Source organism: Plectrocnemia conspersa, unplaced genomic scaffold (assembly GCF_051122295.1).
Source record: "Plectrocnemia conspersa isolate PC_06_02 unplaced genomic scaffold, ASM5112229v1 ptg000011l, whole genome shotgun sequence".
Taxonomy (NCBI): Eukaryota; Metazoa; Arthropoda; class Insecta; order Trichoptera; family Polycentropodidae; genus Plectrocnemia; species Plectrocnemia conspersa.
Window position 1 is genome coordinate 21,170,774 of NW_028277175.1, and position 18,003 is coordinate 21,188,776.

At 34.4% G+C, this 18,003-nt stretch overlaps 1 protein-coding gene across 9 annotated transcripts in view; it reads left to right on the forward strand.

Moving 5' to 3' along the window:
- Positions 1-18,003, forward strand: part of gus (splA/ryanodine receptor domain and SOCS box containing gustavus) — a 176,352-nt gene that overhangs the window by 125,052 nt on the left and 33,297 nt on the right. For 5 of the 9 annotated variants that reach the window (XM_088198307.1, XM_088198298.1, XM_088198308.1 and 2 more), the window contains one exon: positions 15,419-15,478. The exons of the other annotated variants lie outside the window; for them this stretch is intronic. Coding sequence is in view for 3 of the 5 variants with exons in the window: in XM_088198298.1 (XP_088054424.1) it covers positions 15,419-15,478 (60 nt within the window). In the remaining 2 variants the exon portion in view is untranslated. The remainder of the gene's footprint in view (positions 1-15,418; positions 15,479-18,003) is intronic. 9 annotated transcript variants of the gene reach the window in all.

Here is an 18,003-nt window from a genome sequence, read left to right on the forward strand (position 1 = left end):
TCCATTTTATCAAATATAAAATAGTATTACAGCTTACAGTCAATAGATGTCACTATATGATATTATTAATCACAAAATTCATTCGTTATATTAGAAAAATCTAGGAAAACATAATCTATGATTATCAATCGAAATTATAATTATATATACAAGATACGATAGAAATTAAAAAAAAACTATTTGGGATTCGATCCCAGATCTTTCGTATATTATTAATCCATAAATACATACACTGAGATGCATATTTTAAGTCTTATAGTACTTTCAAACAACGGATTTCAACAGGCTTTAATTTTGTATAATGACGTAGGCGGTTTACTCATTTTTTGACCTATTTGCTAATTTGATTTATTCAAAATAAACCTTATTTACTTCTATTTTACTTCCAAATAAATTGTCTTGTATTATACAATAAATAAATATAACATTCGGCGATTATCTTTTTATTAACGCATTAGTCCGTTCACGCGTTTTCGCGGACTAAAAATAATATAACTTTAAAAAATAATATAAATCGTTCAAACATTAGGGACATCATTTGGGAGGGTCAAGTGGGGGGGGGGGGTGCATTTCCCCAAACTCTCTTTGAATTTGAACAGAATTTTTTTTTTAATTTGATTAAATACTATGAATCCTAACGAAATATTAAAAATAGCTTAAATGACGTCCCTAATTCTAAACCAGAAATTCTCTGGTTTTTCCACAAAAAAAATCTAAAAAACAGTTTCAAGTCTATCTCGAATATATTTTATAAAATCATTTCAGTGAAATCATATCAGAATACATTTTTACCGGTAGATACATATTTTTACAGGTGCTAGTAAAATTATATGGTATATACATTTACATACTTATGTACAAATGTTACAGTGAATGTGTATTTTTCGGTAAAATTATATTTTCACTAGTGAAGTCCAAATATATTTTCACCAGTGGATATGTATTTCTGCTAGCGAAAATATTATTTATTTGATAGGCGCTAGTGAAATTATATGCTGTTTTAAAACGTCTATGAAACTCAATTTGACAGTTGCGAAACGTCCTTTTGTTGTTCTAACTCAAACCTAACGAAAGCTCCAATTATAGTTTTAAAAATTTCATATTCAAACCGAATTTACGTCAAAAGCAATAAAATCGCATCGGATCCGTTGCAGTGGGAACGCTCGGTAAAGAGCGTTCTCACTAAAAAACAACCACTGACTGGCCAAATCCCCCCCCCCCCCCCCAATATCTGAATTTACGTATAAAACGTTTTATCAAAAAAGGGCAATGTATTTGGTAATGTGAACAAATGTCACCTGTCAAAACAGAAATATATACATTTAAAATTTTGTGAAAATAGCGGACCGTGGTGTGTTAAATTGAATTTTACCGTTAATTTTTATTTTAAAAATAATAATTTTAAATTACCGTTTTATTTAGTCGCGCAGTAAAAATATTTTATGCTTCGCCATAAATATTAACGGGATAACTCTCTTCGTTTTTACCTAATTTCTAGCTGGTTGTTGATATTTACATGGTAGTAGTCTTAATTGTTTTCGGCGGTAATCGCTAACAAAATTGTTAATAATCATTTTAAATGTACAATTACGCCATCTACATTGAAACATATACATATATTTCAATCAAAATATCATCTATTATCATAAAATTCCACCTGTATTGCTGATTTATTGTAGTAAAGCAAAACATGAACCTGGTAATTCAAAACAGTAATAGTTTTAATTTTAACTTGATCACCCCTGAGGTAATGACGACTGTTTCAAAGTCATCAGAATATTTCTAAAAATATGTGTGGCAACAGTTGAGCATTTTTTAGATCCATTCGCAATCACTACCAAAATACAGATCACTATCTTATCAGTGAACGAAATATGATTGTGATCTTTAATACGTGTTGATATCTTAACTATTTTATAAATGATAAAAATGGACAACCTGCAAATTAAGTTTTTCGCTCTTTTTCTTGACCTCCCAAAATCTCGCAATTTCGCCAGATATTCGAAAACGAAAGTGGTCCATCCACCAATATCACACACGCAATGTCGTCACCGAATATACTAAATGCGTTCGCTTTGTTTCAAAAAACTCTTTGAGACTGAATTGAAAGGAGCGAGCCCAGACGACCATTGTGACACGAGGAGTGCCGTGTCAGATATTTATTATTCAAAAAGAAGCGCAGCGACTTCCTTTTGTACCACGGTCACTCAGGATGACTGCATATACATCAAGCGGTGATGCACACAATGATCCTTGGCTGGCTTTCAACTCTCCACTGCCACGATACGATCACAGCGATTCTACTCGGTTTCGTAAAATTTTGGTTCGATAGCCTTGACCTAGAACAGGTTCGGATAACGCTTGAAATCCTACTACCTGCCAGAGAAGAGACCGTTCGAATCCCGATTTTTTTCTTTGACGACTGCCTAGACCAGAGGTACTCAACGTGCGTTTATTATTTTTTCAAAGAAAATTATCTGCTGCATTGCTGGGCCACGCAGCAAAAATAATTCATAATATCTCAAGAGGGGGAAAAGAAAAACCACATCATTAAAAATATTTTTTTAACTACGCTGTTTCTTAAAAAGATTTTCACTGCACGTCAAGTGCAGCATTAAATTCGAAAAATATTGTCGTTACGTACCTAATTTTAGAATTATTGCTTTCCTGTAATAACCATAAAAAAATTCTCGCTGCGAGGTCTAGTTTATCTTGACAATTCCTTTCAATCACAGTGACTCACTAGAGAATCGTTTGTTGATTCACGGAAAATGTTGCGGAAAATAAGGATTTTTCAATGTGTAAAAAATATGTATTAGTAACCAGTGAACCCAGTTATTTGTTAAGTAAGCGCATGGAGTGAATCAATGGGTGACTCACCAATGAGTCATTGACCAAACTAAGTAACGTGGTTAAACAATTTTGCAAAACTTATTTTTGTATTGATAATGTACAATATATTTCGTTAAAATGTTTTGCGTTGTCTCCTCATATTTTAACACATTAATCGTATATTATCCAACAATTTTCTCTGCGATGTCTATTTTTTAAATAGCATTCTTTACCTTAAATGACAGTGCCGAGTAACTGGATAGTCCAACAATTTATTCTTGAGTGTATAGAATTAATGGTTTTTCATGTATTATTGTCTAATTTAGATGTCAACTAAAATATCCAATTATAATATTTTTGTTATTAACGTAGAAAAGTTAGGCTTTTAGAACTTATTTTTAAGTTCTAAATAAAAGCTTACCTGAAAAATGTGTTTGGTATCAAATAATGAAGAAAAAACACACTGTAATTGCCTAAATTCTAGAAATCATTGATATTTCCGAGTTATAGTTGTGAAACTGTGGACTTTCTCAATGGATTATGTTGAGTTTTATATCTTCAAATCAATACAAAAAATCAACATGAAACGAAGATTCTCGTCTCGCATACATAGTTTTGAGATTATGAACTTTCGTAAATAAACTAAGAAGCATGCGTAATAAAAGAACGAGTTTATCTATGCTAAACGGATGTTTACCTATTTTCGTAGTTAAAAATCGTATATTACCTCATCCAGCGTTAATTAAACTGCGTTGCTTCATCTCACTGTTTTTATAGCGGAAGATCAAGGTGTTCTGCTCGCCTCCGAATCAGATTCGCTTTGACCTTTCTGTCTATTAAAAACGTCGTTTTTCTTTCTCAGAATTTCTTTTGACATTTCCAAAGTTTATCCGACAGTTTTATTGCGCTTCGGGAATTTTCAACGGAATTCGGCTGTAAATTGGCGAAACCGAACCGACTGACTTCCAATAGAATTTGGAATCGATTTCGAGACGTACCGTGCGCGTCTCGATAGCGCGAAGCCGTAACGCAGAAAAGAAGATTGATTCTATTTTTATGAAAGTTTGAACGCCCCTTGGGTAGGCATCCAAACAGCGCGGTCCTTTATGCACGTACCCTATGGCTATAGCCATAAACCTACCATAGCTCCAGAGCTCACAGTTGGCTCTTGTTCGTGCAGCTGTTGCTTCCACGTACCCTTTTTTGTATATACACTCCTCCTGTTTTTGAATCTGTGCGTCTGGCAGGCGCATTCTACACGAATCAGACACAAAAAGTCGGATCGATCGAGCTTCTAAAGAAAACCATTTACATTATGAATTGTAAAGGCCCGCTTTCAGGGTTTTTCTTAAACTTCTTCTATTTCGGAGCTTGTTTATCTTCCAGCAGAATCCCTATCGGTCAATCTCCTGGCGAGGTCGCTGCCGTATAAATTTAAGCTCTGACGTCTTTTCAGCCTCAGTTTTGGTCGGAATCAAAGGCAATTTAGGACAGATGTGCGGCAATTACAGCTCTGCCCAATGCGTAGGTGACGCTATCAACGCACCGTGAGCTTATCTTCTCTTTTTGGGTCGAAAGAGAACCACCGCATCACGTTTAATTTAACACGACCGCACAGTTATTACGGAACGATTTCTTCTTTGGTTTTTAATTACGGTGCGTACTTCTTATTGACACGGATAAAACGGCCATAACTTTGTGTACATGTGAGATTTGCGGTCGCTCAAGGCGAGCTTGTACGTTCGATTTATTTTTTAATTTTATTTTTTCACTTGATCACCGTCGTACTATATTGGAAGATTTCATCTTGCCCGTAATTGAAACTAACGCGGAGAGCTTTGCGAAAAAATGCGACTGCACTCTATTTAAGTACGTCTTTTCATTCATACCGTGTTTTTATAGTGAGAACATCAAAAGCTCGATTGTGAACGAGCTGAGTGCTGACAAGCAGACAGAATAACCCTCCTTGAATTCCTATTTCATTAAACCATCAGGGTACTATGAGAGGTACGACCGGGCGAGGGCCTTTGCCCCTTTTCTTGGACCTTCTGATACATGTTCCCAAATGGGCAGATAGGAAATATTTTAGGCTCAGCGTGCCAGAAAACAAAATTTCAGTTTCAAAAAAGTAAAAAAATAAACAGCAGCTACTAAACAGTATATGTAAGGCCGGTGGTTTCTAAAGTATATACATTTTGAATTCAAAATACTGCGAACTAGTAACCAATTGTTACTATTTTACATATTATTCATTATTTTGTAAAGTACACTTACTATAAATTGACATAGCGTGCCTTGAAAAAACCTGAACTTAGCAAAAGCGTTGAGAGTTGAAAAAGCTTAGGAACGTCTGGGTGAAGCTAAATATTTTTTTCAAATAAATTTCTTTGCTATTAAATTGCCTATTGATGTTATCCACAATGTGCTCAATACGTCTATTAACTATTCTTACCGAAAACCTGATAGATTGCAATAAATTTGCAACAATCATACGCGGTTTTAATAATTCATTAGTTTATAAATGCACTACTCGTGAACTGACTTTAGTTACAGCCTTATTTTACCTATTTTATTTTCACAAAAAAAAATTTCACTCCTCTCATATACATATTTATATCGTAATAAATTTTTTTTTGTCAAACTCCATATAATTTAAAAAAAAAAAATTGTTTTTCGAGAGTCAGTTCAAAGTAACGTCTAATCACGAGTCTATTTCACGTGTGGTCGAATAAACTGGTCCATTGAATTAGGTAGAAACTCAATATAATAAAAAAAAAAACGCTGGGAATTGACTAAGTATATCGTAAATTTCAATTTTCCGTTAGCGTGTTTCGTCCACATCATAAATCAAAGTCAATACTAAAACGTGCGAGTTAACTCGTCCATGGGGAAATTGGATCATATATTTTTGGCGAGTATTCTCGTTCATGGGGATTAAGCGATTAAATATGTTTATGTATGTAACTTAGTCAGTAAATTATTTTTGTCTAATTTAATATCATATATAGTACGTATTTTAGTTTTATTAGTGATATTTTTTCATTCTTTTAATTTTTATTGCTGCAACCCCACCACTACAAATTCTTACAGGCCGCCACTGAATAGGTATAACACAAATTGAAAATAAAAAAAAATGGTATTTCGTAATCTTACTATAAAACCGCTTCCAATAAATATGCTTTCAATGCGAAATTTTAACAAAGCTCCATTTTATGGACTCGTGTGTGAAAGACTCGTCTCTGCGCTCCTTTGTGTTTGTCCCTTTGATCAATTCATAATTCGTCCGGCTGTTTCGCGTTTGACATTCATAATTTTACCATTATCAGTCGCTGCACAGACGTCTGCGTTTGGATATACTCGTGTGTGTACTGACGAGCGATACATATGCAAGGCGTCTCCAAACGGGAGATGATTTTGACCTTTAACCTCAGTGTAAACTTTTAATGGGCTCGGATTCCGTCTGGTCCGTCTCGTCTATGCGATTGCGTATTCATGAGGCTGAAATACCTTGACTTTGACACTAGATCTCTCATTGTTTTCGTCAATTTTAACCTTGGTGTATTTGTCCTCCAACCGGAGGTCTGACTTTGAGATCTGGCTCTCGGCACAAAGGCACAGCGCGACGACCATATGTTCTATAGTTTTTTTTATTTACAAAAAGGCTCGATTATCAAGTTATTGTGTTGAGATTTCTTATTGATCTTAATTAAAGCTAATCGATAGGTTAGCCTTGCTTTTTTGTTCGAAGCGAATGTGAAAAATGATTTCAATATGGTAATTCGAAACTGCTACACGTAGACCACACTGTCTTTCGTCTAAAATCCGTCAGTCATGATGAATGAATCGATATGTTCTAGTTGTAGTAAAAAAATCGGTATTAAAATATTAACATGTCAATTGGTCAGAGGCGATACGCTATTGGTTCGCAGTTTGATCGATTATGTATAATAGAAGGAAGTCATTTTGGACGTTTTAATTTGCTACAAGGAAATGTGATCATGTTCGTTTTAAATATGCTAATGCGAGGATTAAGTTTTAAGTGGTATGTTTATTGTTTTCTGGAAATGCAAGAGGTTTTTAATTAAAGTGACGCTACAAAAAGTATGTATATATTCTTATGAATCTATTTTGTCTCGGTTGTTGTTCGTGAGTGCTGAACGATTCGAGATTCATCTCAAATTGTCCCTCGCGCGCCCAAGGAGCCTTGCGGTAGGCCCCCGCCGCGTTTCTCAACCGGCTGGCGTTGTATATTTCAGTGTTGTGACATTAACTTTCTGCCCACGAAAGTCAAGACATTGCTCATTTTTATTGCGGCCCGTGTGATGCAAGCCGCTCGTTAAAGTCGCACTCGCCGAAACGTTCTGCGTGCACCTTTGACATTTCCTTTTCATAACTCGACTGCGCCGATGTTTCGTTTTCAATTTTTTCCTTTTTAAATGTCACCGTTGTCTTCGGGGACGGTGCCTCGTAAATTTTTGCAATTTTAAACGACCGCACCTTCGCGATTCGGCCATCTGTCGTGGTGTGCGCGAGCCCTTATAAGAGCGGTCCCCTTTCAGTGACGAAGGTCAAGAATTCCATTATTACATACGTATGCTTCTTGCATTCAATTTTGTCTTGAGATGGTTTTTAGCATTTTTATATTTTTTATAATATATGCTTAAAATCTCCGAGAGTAACATAATAAAAATTCAATACCAGAAATAATTTTGTATTGACTAAATAAAACTCAACACGCAACGCGTTATCTTCCAAACTTCCACCACTCAATATCTCATGATTATTTAGCTAATATAGCTAAATGTTTATGCACTAAACAAATATAATCAAAACGTTTTCTTTATTTTTATTTTTGCGAATTGTCCTAGGAATATTATTATACAATATTCCCCTGGCCGTATTCGTTTTTTTTATACCTAATTATCTCTATTTCTAGTATTAAATATGTGTACATCTTTATTTCTTTTTAAAATACTCTGGAATGAGAGGAATGATTGGACCAATGCATTCAGATATAATCACATTGCAGTTTATACTCGGTCTTCAGAAGATTTATGTTGGGTTTTTTACGATCAGTCTCAATTTTCTCCTTGCAAAATTATCGAGGGCATCTGTTAATAAAATCTTGGTCAGTCTTCAATAATGTTTCCAGAGTTGCGAATTTCGCCAAAACAGCCTTCGTTACTGTTGCACAACAGCGTCTTCTCCAATATTTAAGCTCAGGTGGTGGTTGATTTGGATTATAGCGCGAACCAGCGTTTCTCTAATGTAGTCAAGTGAACGGTGAAGGGCACAACACAACCGTTGCCCAACGTTCGAAGTCGCTTTCCCAAAAACATACAAAAAAATTACAAACGCACGTTGCATGGCGCAAGGCTACGCGGAAAGTTGGTCATAAGGTTGCCTGTGGACAATGCCTGATAAAAATCGTTTGTCCTTCGTTCTCGGTCGTGTAGTGTTGAACAACGTGCGAATACTATTTAAGCTCAGATTGATCTTTATAAAAATGCCTTTTTCCCTCATTCGAAAGTGAAAACGGTGAAACCCACTAAACAAGTCCTTGTTGTCAATCTTCGGGTTGATCTCTCCCAATTAGCAGCAGCTTCATTGTGATGTCACGCTGCCGATCGGCGTCCGATTAGAAAGTCAGTCAATTCGAGACTGGCCCTAGGCGCAATTGCAATTTATTGCAGCGCTAATGTTGCATAAATCACAACGTTGCTCGCAATTAAAACGTTCAGACAATCAATCTCGGGTGATCGGTCAATTAGCACCGGTTCCCAGCTACTGCGCGCCATTAATTTTCCGAATCGATACCGTAAATTTCAGCCCCGGCAAAGCAGGGGCGAAAATTTAAGGCGTCATACTTAAGAATCCCCAAGACTTCCGGGAAAGGACCGGAAGATAATGGAATTCCCCGGTTTTTTCAGCATCCAGCTTGACTCGCTTTAAACGTTCATTACGTATTCTCGAGTTCGCTAATTGTAATTGCAGCCTTCAAATATGATTAGCATTGTGTTTCTTAACAAGTTGGAATTTCACGTTTTGCAATTTATTGTTATGTTAAATAAGATTCGACGATGACATTGCAGGCGAATTAGTATGATAATTTTTTAAATTATATTGTAAAGACGCGAGGGTTTTGATTACTGATTTAGGAGAAATATAAATACATTCGTCACTAATTAAAAAAATATGCTTCTAGACGACAATCGGCATTTTTACACACAGGAAACGGGTCATTAAATATAAATAAAGTGTATATATTGAATAGCAAATATATGCATGTACAGAATCGTCTAAGAGTATCGTCATATATCACAGATGGTAGACAGATTACTAGGGAATGGAATTACTACAACATAATGCTTTCATATTTGATTTTTACTCATGGGTCAAGTCGACATTGATTATCGCGTCCTTATATTGCCATTTATATAAATACAACGTAATAATTACTCGTATATGATTGCTTTATAATTTAATTTAATTGTAAAACCTTGCATAATGATATTCAACTTTTGCACCAGACAATCAATTAAGATAACTCAAGAAGAACAAATAAAATGTTTCCGGTTGTTAATTCAGTAAAAGCACAATCGGAACGAACCGTACTTTGATTTGAGTAAAACCGGTCAAACCAGATTTGTATCATAATTTTCTCGGAACAATGATTTGTAAAAATAAATCCATAGTGCTCCAATTCTTCCAGGTTTATTTAGGAGTGCTTCTATTGGGGCATCTCATTTTTCTCGTTTGATCAGCGTTATTTTTTTCATTTATTCATTGAATAGGACGCTGTTCAAAAACCACTCCAAAGGTTCTGATTGATATTCCAGTAACTCGCTCCGCTTCTTTGGAATATATACCTTTGACGTGAATGACGCTACGTAGCACACATACAAAACGCGTTCAATTCGCGCCTTCTTTTCAGCTCTTTTCAAACACTGCCAGTAAAAGCCAATTGAGCGATCCATAAAGGCCCTTAACGAACGCATATCATCTGCGGTTATTCAATTGGCTTTAATTGTAACAATTTGCCTTCGTCTTCGTCAGCAGCAGTACCACCTCGCATTATATATCTGCGGGTCTACTCATCGATTTCCGTGTAAAACGCTCTGTTTTATGGAGGTCAAAGAACATTTGTATTTGTGTGTGTATGTGTGTGTGTACGTTAAAAGTACACTGACTGCGTCCCTTTTAATTTTGACATTCACCGTTTTAAATGGCGAAAGTGGGAAACGACTCGCCCATTGTTCTTGTGTGCAACGGGGCGTATAGGCGGAGGGTGTGTTCGCTCGATGGACATTTTTTTCATTAATGAGTTGCATCATGTATGCAGTTTACTGACTCGGATTCTTGCAAATAAGTCCACGAATCATTATTGTACATAATGACAAATCGTCTTTACTATCTTATTCAGACATTCCTCATAACGAGTACGTAGATTACGTATATCTTGCAAAATATTTTTCGCGAATTTATTTCTTTTCAATCGTACACAAAAACATATTAGTCATGCAATGTCAAATTTAAGGAATTATGTTCCTGATAAAACTGTATACCGATCATTCATGCGTTCCATTCATGACTACTTTGTTAACATTTGCTCAAATTGTTATCGTTGGCATATGATTTGTTATTGATAGCACGACTTTGTCGTGTAGTTTAAACTTCCGGGTATACGAGCAATGTGTATTCATTGATCTATACAGGCATGTCAAAGTCATGATGCATCGCAAGCTACATTAAATATCTGGTCGCTTTTGCGATAACCTAAGGATATTTTAGGCATTAGACAACCTAAAAGAAGATCGGTTCCACTCGAAAAAGGTCATCGAAATCAAATGTAGTGAAAATCTTATTTCTATCCTACGTTCAATTTTTATCGCAAATCACATGAAATCCTTTTGCGTGCCACATAATATATTGACCTAATTATTACGGACCCGAAAACTCCGCAAATTATTTTTTTATTATATATTAATAAGTATATGTAGAATGTATTTGATCGGTCACCCTGTAAAGATGTCAAACCAGTTGTGTTTGAGAATAATAAAAAAATAATATGTTGAATGTACGAATGTCGAGGGAAGTAAAAAAATTGAAATTGTGTGTATTTTAAAATATTTATTTATCAAGTAAATATAGAATGTTTAAGAGGCGTTTAAGAGACACGTTTAAGTGGGGTTTGCGGGTGTTTCCTTTGAAAAGTTATCAAGAGTTAACTGTTTTCCACTATTCTTTTTCTTTTCTTCATATAGTATTTTATAACATGCTATGTTTTTATTGATCGCCCCACGCACTTGAGATATGCGTTCTCCATTGGGATCACAATCTTCCATAATATTTAAAAATTTGTCAAGGTGCGTGAAAGCTTCATTCATATTTTTCCTTGTTAAAGAGTTTTCCAAAATAAACCTGTCTTACTACATTAAATATTTGGCTAGAGGAATATTCTACATCTTCAATAATTTTGGATAATTAGGAAATGAATTCTTTTGCAGCATCTTTATCCGCATCAGCCCATTCTCCAGTAAATTTAATTTTATGAAAAGTATACCTCATTTTAAAATTGTAAAACCAACCGTTACATGCTTGAAAAACCGTGTTAAAATATTTTTTTAATCTATCCTTCCAATCTTTGTGCAAACTAAGAGCTTTTGCTTGAATAATTGAAATACTCAGAGGGACAACTTTTTGATGTTGGTCATCGATCTACGATAACAAAGATTTTCCATTTCATCCATGTTTTTTTTGCTGTGTTTTTTTTTTGAAACATATCATTAAAGATTGTGGAAATATATCTTTATTTTACACAATTTTGAACGTATTCTTTAATTATATTTTTATTTTGAAAAATTGAACATATCGTAGACCTGTTTGTATCATTCAAACGTCCGATTGAAGCATAAGAACTTTTTTTTAAAAAAATTTAAATTTAAAAAAATTGTTTTTTTTTTTTAAATGTGCGAAATAGCGAATTGTGCGAAAGTCGGGAACGTTCGAAAGTCGAGGGCCGCCTGTATATTGATATTATATTTCAATTATCTTTTATCAATGTTGTGAATTTTTGTTTGCGCAATCTACTGTATTCGTAATTTTCACTCTTCAGTATTTTAGTTTCCGCAATAATAACCGAACCCTATGTATTCACCACTTATGTCGCGTATTTGACACACCTGATATAATACATAATATACAAAATAGACAATATATTGTTTCTATCTAATTTATATTAAAAATGTCAGAGGCCATACATAAATGACCCTGATAAAAAAATATATTTTGATTCCTCGCACTTAATCGAGCCTGTGCGAAAGAAGGACTTTGGTATTATATTTTTCTTGATTTTTTTTGTTATATTCTCATATACTAATATTATTTAATTTATGTTTTATAATATACGTGGTAATGTTTTTAGTTGATTTTGGGTTTTTGTACCCAAATGTGTATTTTGGCATTTTTGAGTATATTTTGAAATAAAAAAACCTTTTGTTCCGTTCGTACAAAAAATGACATTAAACACAGAAGGATCTTGTAATCAATATAAAGATGTATTATAATGTGAATTCGGAACAAGACTGGGGTCTAGTCGTCCCCCTGTTCAGACAGCGTGTGTATTTTTAAATTTCAGTATTGATTAAACTGCTATTTGTTTTTTAGTGAGTAATTTTAAAAATAAAATTTCTCCTTTGTCGTATAACCAGTCAACGTATTTTTTTATTATTTCTTCGTTTTTTTTCGGTGTTTGACAAGGTAGTAGTTTCATGTATACTATCTTAAGTTTAGGTACATTTTATAATTAATTTACGTAGGCTTTAAAGTAAGCTTATTTTATCACATTTAAGGAACAAAGGTCAAAACAATAAGATAATATAACCATTGGCACATTATCCGGTGCCGAAACATTTCAGTGACATTTTCTAAAAAAAAAGTTTTTATTATGCCACCACTTCATTAATTTTACATTAGCGTCTCACCTGAGAGCGTATTTTTAATGCGAAAAAAATCATTTTTGCAAATTTTTACACTGCAAACAATATTTCTTTTGAGAGCGTCGCTCTGTTTGCTTTTTCTGACGCTTTTGCCGTCTTCTTGTTTGTTTTTGGATTAATCATCGCTCGTCAAATATTGCCGAGTTTTTCCATATATTTTAGTATTTTTTATCTCACTCCTTCGGTCAAAATCCCACGGGCGAGCGTGTCTTATCGCCAACATCAATCAACCCATTAAGCGCCGCGTGGCAACAAACTCTTGCATCTTGGGCGCTTACGTCACACGGCATTGAAGTTGCTCTAATCGACGTTGCGAAACTCAATTACGCCTCTTTGTCTCGCAGTCATTATATCTTGGCTGTGAGGGCAGCTTCCGCAGCCTCTACACAATACACACTTCCAAATTTTGGCGAAAATTAGATATAGCACACAAAGGGTTAAATTACATGCATTGCACAAAGGTTGTTTGTCAATTTTACAGATAAATTAAATACAAACCAATATAATCAGCAGTACGGAATTAGTCAAAATTAATACAAAAAAGATTTGACAGTTGATACTTAATCATTTATTTTCTATCTACTGTACGAAGGCCTTATCTTATAAGGTTTTAGTTGCATCACCATTTTCTACAGCATCGAAACATCTCGATGAAACGCCAATGCTTGTTTTCTTAGATTAAAACTTTCAAAACTGTTAACGCAATATATGTTGGAACACCAACTATCGATGGACCTTCGGCTATGCAAGCAAATACATAGTTGGTATTTGATCGTAGATAATTCTGATGGTGTCATAGCAATCATAGCAATAAATGACTATTACAATCCGTAATTAATTTCATATAATGAGCATGCATTTCCATTGTAATTGATTGTAAATCAAAACGATCGTATAAATAATTAATCACCGCCATGAAACATTTCCTTTTATAATAAAATATTTATAACCTGTGGTTTTGGTATATCGCTGTTGCTCAAGAACATTAATGATTTCCTCGGCTGTTGGGAAAAAAATGTGTTTTTCGCCCAACTTATATCTATGAGTTTTCCCGCTTGTTGTGGCTGTGTTTTTTGTACTCATTTTCTAACCTATCCGCACCTAGGAGAGGATTCTCTGCCTCTGATTCGTTCGTGCTAATTATACTCCAAATAAGATGACTGTCTAGTAATCTGCATGTTCAATGGTTTATCAAAAACTATCTATTTCTTTGAAAAAAATATAATGTTCAACTTGGCCGCGCATTGTATTTTTTTTGTATAAAAATATTCAGAAACAAATTATCACTAGCATATATAGATCCGTCTTTTTAGATGCTCTGCTGCTTTCGTAAAATATATGTTTTACTCTTGAGAAATGCTCATTTAAAAGTAGGTCAGGTAGTAAAATTTCCATGTGTTTTTTAACGAACCATTTTCTGTAAATATATTGACATAGGATATGATTTCCAGGAAATATTTTAGGTCTTTGATCTGTCATTCTTGATGATACTACAGTTTATATTTGTACTTTTGATAATGACAATGACTTTCATTAGTTAATAGGTTGGTCTAATTACTAAATAATTGACCAATTTTATGATGTTGTGACCGTAGTGAGTCAGTCCTGGAGCCGAGACTAACTAGCTCGTTTCACACATTGCGAATTCAACCGCAATCCGAAGCGAGGCAAGATGGCGCATTGTGCAAACCGTGTCAGTGTTAAGGCCGTTATTGCACAACGACGCGTTTGAATTATACCTGAATATATAAATAGCATCGACACAGTGATTGTGCAATAAAACCGCACGCCAAGAGTTGCATAACAGCCTCTCCTCTCGCGAACGCATGCTTCTATAAAAAATAGGGGTGCTTTGGATGAACTATATAGTATCCAAGTCTCGGGAATTCCGCGCAAAAAAGATTTTTGTTTGCTTATTGGTAAAATCATGTGTGTTATATTTCTTTATTATTACCTATTTAAAGTCTATATACAAAATATGAATTGTGAAATTATATTATAAAAATAAGAATATACATTTTATTTTTAGACCAAAGCATTTAGGGACGAATCAGATTTAATTTTGGTAGTGAATATTGATGCCGTTGAGAAAACTCGCTCGCTTTCCGTTGATGTTGGCTTAATTGTGAGCAAAGATTTTTATAAAATATTTAGATTTTGAGTGCGTTCTCCGGCTGGATGCAAAATCTTACTACATTTATTATATTGTACCGAATTAAATATTCTGGTGATTGTTTAATTTTTTTTTTTATTTAAAATTGACAGTAATTATTTCAGTATACGTTTTCGAACTATGTATCAATATTATAAAAATTCGTTCTAATAAATCTTCCCCATTATTCAAATATTTATTTGGGGAGAAACTTTGAAAATAGTTTTTAATGGCACATGGTCGAACTTTTGTAAAAAATGTATTAAACCAATTAGCTGCTTATTTATTTTTTCAGCGCTGCAAACATTTTTAATGACTTTTTTTGAAAGCCGCGGGACACAAAATCATAAAATTAAGTCTCGACATAAAATCCCTAATACCCACACACACGTCCACAAAAATAAATGATCTAACCTATGTTCTCTATTGTTTTCAGGTATGCCGCGTTGTACGACGTAAAATGGTATAACGATGATACTCCGCGCAGATCACAAAGGTTTGACTAAAACACATCTATGATATTAGTATACCGATTAATTGTCTCGAAACGTTACTGTTTACTGTTTTATCCTGATTTTTACTGCCAGCCGATCGAGGCAAAAAAGTTGGCGTGTTGCACAGCATCGGCGCCATCGTGCCATGCAGCTAACTGTCTGATGGATATCCAGTTATGTGCCATTTTATAGATTTGCAGATCTGATCTGCCAATATATCGACACGTGCCACTGTAACACGTCCAATCTATCAGGTTTCCTAATAAACAGTTACGTTCGGTTCGCCTCGGTCGGCTCCCACTGTCAGTACTCCCACTTGCCTTCCTCGCGGTGATAACTCGTACATTATAAATTAATACATTATCCGACTCCCATGTACGGGGCATGAATGCCTTCTGGTGTACGAATCGATAGTTGAATGCTAAAGCTATGTGATCTAGTTTATCTTGACGATTCATGCGCGTTTTTCCTTAATTGGTCTTCGTGATGTACACTCTGGGGCCTGTGATTATTTATTTTTATTCTCAGTTGCTCTTTCGTATCAAAAGATTCAAGCTTAAGTTATGATGTTTTTCTATATCCTACATCACTTAATCATATTTAATGTTTAAACTTATTGGGTAATACAAATGTAAAACTTCTGATTATTATTTAGGACCTAGCTTAAATATAGGTCACATCATATCACATCAGCAAATTTTTGGAAAAAATCATCATAGCCTTTTTTCTTTGGAAAAAAATATTTTATAAGATTATTTTTAAATGTTTTACAACAGCTGCATATTTTTATATCGGTGCATAGGAAAGGGTGGGTCCGTACAATAAGTTTTTGAGTAATTTTTAAGAAAATTACTGTGATCAGGAATTGGTTCAAACATCTGGCACAGAACCACCCTTTCTTATGCAACGGTTATAAAAAAAATATAAAAAATATTCGTACAACTTAATTTTCAAACAGAAAATACAGTATTCTCTTTAATTTTTATCAAAAAAAAAAAACATTCTCACAGAAATGAAAATTCTCGATTTGGAATTTTTCTCAAGATTTCTGTATTTTTTTCTCCCTTTTCATGATTAAAAAGCACCCAGGTTAAAATATGGACTAGACGATTCTTCACACTAGCATTGGGAGACTAAAAGGGATACACGATCAGTTAAAACTTCCACTTTTAACTGACAACTAAAATATAAGTTCAAATTTAACTGTCAGTTACATCATTTATTTACAATATGTAATCGGATAACGATGCATTAGCCGCACATAAGATCGTACCACAACTGTCAAATCGCCTACACACGAACAGTTTAAACTGACAGTTCCGTCAGTACATTTAAAAAATATAGAATTTAAATATTCCATCAGTTCTAACTGACTAACATTTTTAATGGTATACGCGCTCAGCTTTAACTGACCGTCTATCGATTGGGCCAATGCAGTAAATTAAGATTAAAAAAATATCATAGAACTGGTCCTGTGATAGTTTTTAAGTGACAAAAAATCGATAGCATAATTTGATAAACTGCTGTTTTAGAATTTAATAATGAATGATTATTTTTTTGCTTATAATTTGATTTTGTGTAATTCTTAAAAATAAAGAGTTAGATTTTTTTTTTATTAAAACCATAACATATCTTTATTACGAAATATGATGTGTATCTGCTCAGTTACGCTTGAAGACCCTAATAAATATATAGTTACCATACTTCCATCTTCCAAATAATAAAAATCTTTACTTGTTATTTAGTTTAATAATTATTATTTAATTCACTTATTTCTTTAATATATATTTTAATTTAATTATTTTTTCTCCCTAATGAGTTCGCCTTCGTTTTCATGATGTGTTGTCTTTTTTGTGCTCGTGTTTACTTGTCTCTCTTGGATTCAATGCTCCCCTACCGTCTCCCGGTTTTGCCTCCGCATAATGACCCCGTTAACAATGTATTGTCACCGTGAGCGCAAAAAAAGAGTAGTATCACATGCTTCACACGTTCGCCATATCGGCGGGGTCACAATAGGGGTCTCTAAAAAGGGGTCAGGACACTCACCCCGCGTCAGCTGTTCTTTAAACTCTACTACCACCATGCATAAGCACCGCACAATATAATTTTTTCCCTTCTGTATATTTTTTTAAAATCCGGCCTCGATCTTTGGTCGCGAAGGGCAAATCTGACCTTCGATCACCTGCCATTATCGAATTTTGCATGCTCGGCAAGTGACGATTTGCGTATTCGTCATTAATACGTGTGGTTAATTCAGCCGCTATGTGGCGTCGTTTGCACAAAAATATAATTATCCTAAACGTTTCTTGATGCTAGGTTCGCGTGTTAGTGAAAGAACAAACGTTTGTAGGGAACACCGTATCCACCTAATTTTCTTCCCCTGCATCGTTTACGTTCGCTCTCTGATAAATGACGCTCATCTCGTTTTCTATCTTGTGAGCCGTGTTACGACTCAGAGTAACATATATCACTATATCTTATCCCAGATTTTTTGTACTCTCTAGATTAGTATACATAATACGTAGTA